Genomic DNA, 6,910 nt, shown 5'->3' on the forward strand with positions numbered 1-6,910 from the left:
AAGATCCAAGTATATAATATCAAAGTTATTCCCTGCATCCAGTTCCTTTGTGACTGCATCATAGTATCCAATCAAATTGGTCAGGCAAGACTTCCCCTTAACAAAACCATGCTGTGTCCGAGCTATAACTGAAGTCTTGTCTAAATGATCCTGCAGTACTTCTTTAACTAGTGCCTCCATTAATTTTCCTGGAACAGAAGTTAAACTCACAGGTCTATAATTACTTGTGTCAGCCTTTGATCCTCCTTTGTGAATTGGGGTGACATTTGCACATCTCCAGTCTGTGGCTACCTCCCCTGAGTCCAAGGAAGCTCTCATAATTATGGCTAAGGGTTTGCTTACTTCCTTTGCTGCCTCCTTTAATATAACTGGATAGATGCCACCCACCCCAGGTGCCTTTCTTGTGTTTATCTTCAACAATTTCTCCTCCACTTTACTCTCAGTTATTACAGTTATACTCTCAGTTATTACATTGCATTTGATATACACATGACAACAGATACTAGCTGCAGCAAAGGTCATGATACTAAAATAACATGCAGGAAAATGGTAACATACTAATCACTGGTGTAATATAGGATGTAGCGTGAGTGGCAATTTCAAAAAAGGAAAAATATAAGGCAGGGAGACTTTTCCGATAAACTTCTACAATCAATAACCTTATGAACTGTAAGAGGCTTAGAGCAAAAACACATTACATAAAGGCAAGAAAAGGACTCTGAAATTTGGTTGCATCTGCTAATGCCAAATATAATGATACCAGATTGATTTGGAAAAAAATTAAAAACTCAACAAATCACCACCAACTTCTCTCCTGTACCTTTGTTAGAATGGACAGAATATATCATCTCCCAAAGAAATGGCAAATCCCTTTACAGAAACATTTGCCCGACTGTCTGCAGTGAATTCTTCACATGATGAAGCCTCTCAACTTTATAACCAACCATTTACCACATTGAAATTACGAAATTCTTCTAGTCAACCTAGTAGCTCACTAGGTCAACTTCATCAGGCCCTGGAATTCCACCAATGAATGGGCCACCAACAGAAAAAGGTGGGCCAGCCTGGTGAAGTTGTTTGTCCTAGGACCTGTGTTGGCTCTTAACTATCCTGCCCTTCTGATTTATCTCTTTCTTCTAAGTGGGTGAAGATCCTTCATAATGTACACACTGGCACCCTTTGGCAACTGTGAAACATCCTCATAGATAAAACTGTATTTTCAGACTGACAGGACTACAGCTTTTTTATATCTTTGTCAAATTTATCTGAGCCATTAGGACTACATCACCCCATGGAAAACAGCTAACATGATTATCTTCAGTTACTTGATATGAATTCACTTATTACTTTTGATTAAACTCGTGGGGGCAAAAAATAATGGGAACACTGATATGAAAGTAGTAGTTGGAACTACTACTTTCATATCAGTAATAAGTAATGGCTGTATGATGTATTTATGAATATTTAGTGATGTTTGTTTTTGGCAGGTAATATATTGAAGGAAAGACCATAGAAGCTGATGCTCACTTAGAGGTGATATAAAAAGGTATATGAAGAAAATTACCAACTTGTCTGATTTCAAAAGAGGTCAAATTGTTGGCGCATGTTTAGCAGAGGAACCAGTGACTAAAGTTGCTGATTTGTTTAATGTATTGAAAGAGATTGTATTGAAAGTGATGTCTGCATTCACAAAATATAGAAAATCTCATGGGATGAATTGTGACAGAAAATTTAAGCTGACTGAAAGAGACTCTAGGCACTGAGAAGGATTGTATTCCAAAAACATAAAAGTCCTGCCTCAAAAATAACTGTAGAACTTAATGTCAGTCTCAGGAGTCAAGTTTTTGGCCAAACAGTTTGGCAAGAACTCCATAAAGCAGAGTTGCTTTTGGCAAGCCACTTGTTACTGATGGTAATGCTAAAAAGAGGATGAAATGGTGTAAGGAGCACAAAAACTGTACACCTGATGATTGGAAATGTCATATTTTCAGAATCATTTGCACTTTGTCCAACATCAGGGAGAGTTTACATTTGGCAAATGCCAAAGAAAGCGGATCTTGAAACATTTCTCCATGAAGAATGGTCTACTATTCTTCTTAAGACAGTTCAAGATTTATTTTAATCTATTTAATGTAGAATGCAAGCTGTTTTAAAAGCAGCAAAGGGTGGCCCAATACCATATTAGTATATACCTGTAACTCTTATCACAGTTATTTCCATTATTTTGTCCTCCACCCCCCCCCCCCCCCTTGTAGCTTTCTTTCAGTAGCATATGGAATGGGACACTATGGCTGTTGGACCTCTTGCAACTGTTATGTGGATTAGAAAAGTTCAAGTGTAATTAGTGTTTTGTAGTATTGTACAAGATTTTTTTTTTTGTTAAATATTCCACCAGTTGTTTTACCTGATTTTTATACAAACTAATATACTTTAATTTTTTTAGTAACTAGTTTAGTAGCATTATAATAACTATATAGTATTATTTTTTTTCCATTTAGACACCAAGGGACAAAATTCAGTGTGTCCTAAGATGTTGTAGCACTATTATGAATCTTCTAAGCATGGCTAGTGACAAATCAGTTCCTGCTGCTGATGATTTAATGCCAGTTCTTGTATATGTTGTTATCAAGGCCAATGCCCCTTGCCTTCTTTCCACAGTACAATATGTGAATACATTTTATGAGAAACAGTTGGAGGGAGAGGAAGCTTATTGGTGGACACAGTTCTGTTCAGCTATTGAGTTTATAAAAACAATGGATTATTAGTTGAATATGTATTATGTTTGATTGATCATGAAGTCTGTGATGACAAAATTAGTTGTGAATTTCAAAAAAAAAAAAAAAAAAAGAGAGAGAGAGGAAGTGAGAGAAAAGAAAAGCTAACCAAGTGATATAAATTTGCCTTCAAAGGGTAAGAAAGTATTAGAAACAGAATTTTCAGTGTGATGCAATACTTTTTTTTTTTTTTTTTTTTTTTTTTTTAATACCTCATCTTTTTGGAGATGTATTTATTTTGCTTATCATTATTGGGGATGCCTTGGGGAACTTTTGTGATATGCAAGGCTGTATGGAAAATTTTCTTCAGAAGACAGTCTACCACATTGATAATGCATGCATTATAATTTCTGAAGGTACTTCAATATAGGTTGCCTTACCAAAATATCAACTTCTAAAGTTTCTGTTGAAAAGAAGAAGAAATTATAATTCAAAATTTTAGAAGGTAAAAATTAGAATCCAATAAGATTTCATATAAATAGGCCATTAAGTATCATCTTTCAGTTTGTATATATAAGGAAGTCTGGGAGTTTTTGTACAATCAAACTGATCTGCAGTAATGACAAAATTTCCTGACAAGGTGTATGATTATATGCTTACAGACTTTAATATGTGAATATTGTATAAATGATTGGCATTGCTTTCTGTTTGGCTAATAGAAATCACTATCAAATTTCTCTGAATTTGCCTAAATAGATTAGTTCCTTTTATAGTTCAAGTGGTAATAGCAAAGAAGCTGCCACTAAGTTAGAAGTTGCAAAGATGGAAAATTTTGAAGTCAGCAGAAATAGTTGGTATACAATGTGGTAATAGTGAGAAGAGGTCAGTAAAAACATGTGATATAAAAGTTGCCTTCTGGTAAAGCTAGCACAGTTGATTGTGTTAGATTACTTCCATCTCTTTATAGCAATGGTGTAACTAGTGTATGAATAACTGTGAAACTGTGTTCAGACAGTGTGCATGTGTGTGTTTGTATATATCTATCTATTCTATATATATATAGAATAGATATATATATTTATAAATATATATATATATACAGTATATGTTTACTAATAGTATAAAATCAGTCATGCTATGTATATTACCATAAAGGCTCCAATTATTTTTGTTAATGAACATCTTGTCACAATGTTTGAAGTGTTAATGTGCAAGAGTATTTAAGAATAAATAGCTATTATTTTAGAAATGGAATGGCTATAGCTGTATGGGAGCTTTTGTTTCTGTAAGTAAATATTATGTTTTCGGCAGGGCCACATTATATAATTTTTACTTCTTTCCTTCTACTATGTAAATAGGCTGTTCTCTGATTATGAGTGGTGCCAAATTGCAATTCCACTGTAACACAGTCTCAGGTGTAATTTTTTTAGGATGCTACTATAGTTAAGCTTGTAGTTTCCAAATGAAGTCTAGTGCAATTGTTTATCTTTTTCTTTCATATGTAAATAATATGGCAGCTTCATATATAGGTACATATATGATGCATACTACAAAAAATTTATGCAGTTCTAATTCCCTTAGTTATACAAACAGTTATAAAAAGCTGTTAGGGTAATCTTCAGAACAGGCTTGGATAATTTGCATTGTTAAATAGTAAAAATGCAGAGTAGTAAATAAACAAAGCAGCATGATGCCATTCTTTCCATATCTCAAAAAAAAAAAAAAAAAAAAAATACACCAACAAAAACGTTGACTGTTAAATTGATAAATGAATTGGCGTATGTTTTTATTGTATATCAAAGATCAGATGCTGCCACTAAGTGTATATTGCTCATTATGCAGTTTTTGTCACTTGTTGATATGTGGAAGTACAGATGTTATTCTTATGAGTGTCATATAATTAAAGGTCACATTTATTTTCATCCAATAATATTTTTCAAAGAAAATTTGTGTTGAAGTATAAACATAATTCTTATATAATTTTGAATTATTGAAAAGGCTGCATTTTCTTAAGGGATAATATTGTACTAATAAGCAGAACTTTTCCTATTGATTTGATTGTGTGGAAAATAGTATGCCCAAAATATTTATGCATTTATATATGATGTGTATACACACAGGGTTTTTTTTTTTATAAAAGAAAACTCCATGTGTGTGTGTGTGTGTATATATATATATATATGCCTAAATGTGCATTGCTGTATCTATACTGCATTTAATAAAAAAAAAATCACATATTGTTAATGAATGCTTTTGATTAAACACAAGAAAAGTGGTTGAAGCCATTTTTTTAAATCACTTTTTGAAATTTAAACTCTGATTAGTTATAAAGTATGCATTGTTTTATTTAAAACTGAAAAGATTATAACAGGCTTGAAAATATTTAAATGATTGAGATACTGAAGGTATTACTCAGCTCACTTATCTCTTTCTTGCATTTATCTACTACTTAAAATGTGTGACTGTTTTATTTTCCTCTTTCCAGGTGGCTGTCCTAGAGTATAAAAACATCTGTATTTTATATTGTTCTTTCTAGTGGGACAACTGTTTCACACAATCTGTGCTGACTTACAAGTTATTTCCTCTCCCACTTTGCATACACAGATTCACACACATACCAATATTTAAACTACTTAACTATCCAGTTGCTTTTGCTCTTTTGTTGTTTGAATATTGTCCACATTTGTCAATATATTTAGCTGAAAAATGGCTGCAGATGGTTGATGATTTGTTTACAGAATTAAAATTTTTATGTTTTCATTCATAAATAGGCTAATATAAATAATATTTTTGAAGTAAGTGGTCCACTAATTTATATTCTTATTACCAGTTTTTGTTACCTTTACTAAGAATGATAAATGCTTTATGTACATATGCTGTAAGATGGAAATAATTTTAAGAAAACTTATTCCCATCTTTTAAACTGCTTGTGACACATTAATGAGGTCTGATTTAAATTACCAAACTATTTCAGTTTGAATTATTATATTTGTATTTATTTCTTTTACTTCCAAGAGATAAAATAAATTCTAACTCTTGTAAGTAAAATAATTGGTTTTTCCACACTATGAATGCAACTGTTGCATTTCTACTACATTACACTTTTCTTTTCATCTTTATCAGTAAAAATTATGTTGTTCAATTAAGAATTGTTCATATATTTATGATGTTAAGATGTTATTTTTAATTCTCCCTAATTCTGGCATTTTCATTGTATCACACTCACTGTTGTTACTTGCTCTGGCTGTGAAATGTGAAGGACAGCAGCATGTGTTTTACTTTCATTTTGTAAATATAATAAAAACAAACAGCAAATTACAGTTTGTCTCTTTAGTGCAATGGGTATTTATTTAAAAAGAGTTGTAATGTGAGGTGTGATAGAAAATGAGAGGCCTATTTTTTTTTAATAAACATTTAATCAAAAGGCTAAGATTCTTCATCCAAATAAGTGTTAATCCTTTCAAAGTAAAACTTTTTGAAGAAATACACTTATTCCATTGATGCCACTGTTATTCAAAACATTATTGGAACTACAGACCATTAGTCACCAGTGAGGATATTCAATAGAATGTCCTCATTAGTGACAAATCTTCATTGTTTTTGAAAACAGCCAAAAGTTAAAGCCAAGTCTGATAAATGTTTGATCAAACTGAATAATACTGTTCATGGTTTAAAAAAAAAAAAAATCATGTGTACCCTGTACACACAAAAGATGTTTTATGTGTAAACATCTTTGACAACACCTACTAAATTTCAAACAGCTAGAATTGAAATCATGAACAATGTAATTTATGTTCCCACCTGCTACTTACTCTACCGAATCAATGTTAGAGATAAATAGGATACACATGCCTGTTTCTTACTCTACCGAATCAAAGTTTGGAAGCGGTTAGGCCAATCGCCTAATTACCCATTTGATTGTAGTCATATGTTGAATAGTATGATTGCAACAATACAAATATTTGTTTTGTTGCAAATTACGCATGCAGCATTAATGAGATCTGCAAGAAATGACAGTATCCATGTGTAATACACTATTGAAACTATGACTTGGCTTAGGATCCCAATGAGTACATATGCGAGATGGTAATGCTGCACATTTCATTTCGCAATGAGGAAACAGAGACACTGTCAAAGATGAAATATATCAAGATCTACGACGACAATGAAGAGCTCATACTAGATTGTAAATTATA

At 32.2% G+C, this 6,910-nt stretch overlaps 1 protein-coding gene across 6 annotated transcripts in view; it reads left to right on the top strand.

Annotated features, from left to right (window-relative positions):
* Positions 1-2,807, top strand: part of Gapvd1 (GTPase activating protein and VPS9 domains 1) — a 442,880-nt gene extending 440,073 nt beyond the window's left edge. For 5 of the 6 annotated variants that reach the window (XM_090389457.1, XM_090389454.1, XM_090389464.1 and 2 more), the window contains one exon: positions 2,499-2,807. In XM_090389457.1, the coding sequence (XP_090245583.1) occupies positions 2,499-2,765 (267 nt within the window). In that variant the 3' untranslated portion in view covers positions 2,766-2,807. The remainder of the gene's footprint in view (positions 1-2,498) is intronic. The other variant, XM_090389466.1, reaches the window with a different exon arrangement.
* The last annotated feature ends 4,103 nt before the right edge of the window (positions 2,808-6,910 follow it).

Source organism: Mastigoproctus giganteus, chromosome 2 (genome assembly GCF_048544385.1).
Source record: "Mastigoproctus giganteus isolate SK-2022 chromosome 2, ASM4854438v1, whole genome shotgun sequence".
NCBI classification, from domain to species: Eukaryota; Metazoa; Arthropoda; class Arachnida; order Uropygi; family Thelyphonidae; genus Mastigoproctus; species Mastigoproctus giganteus.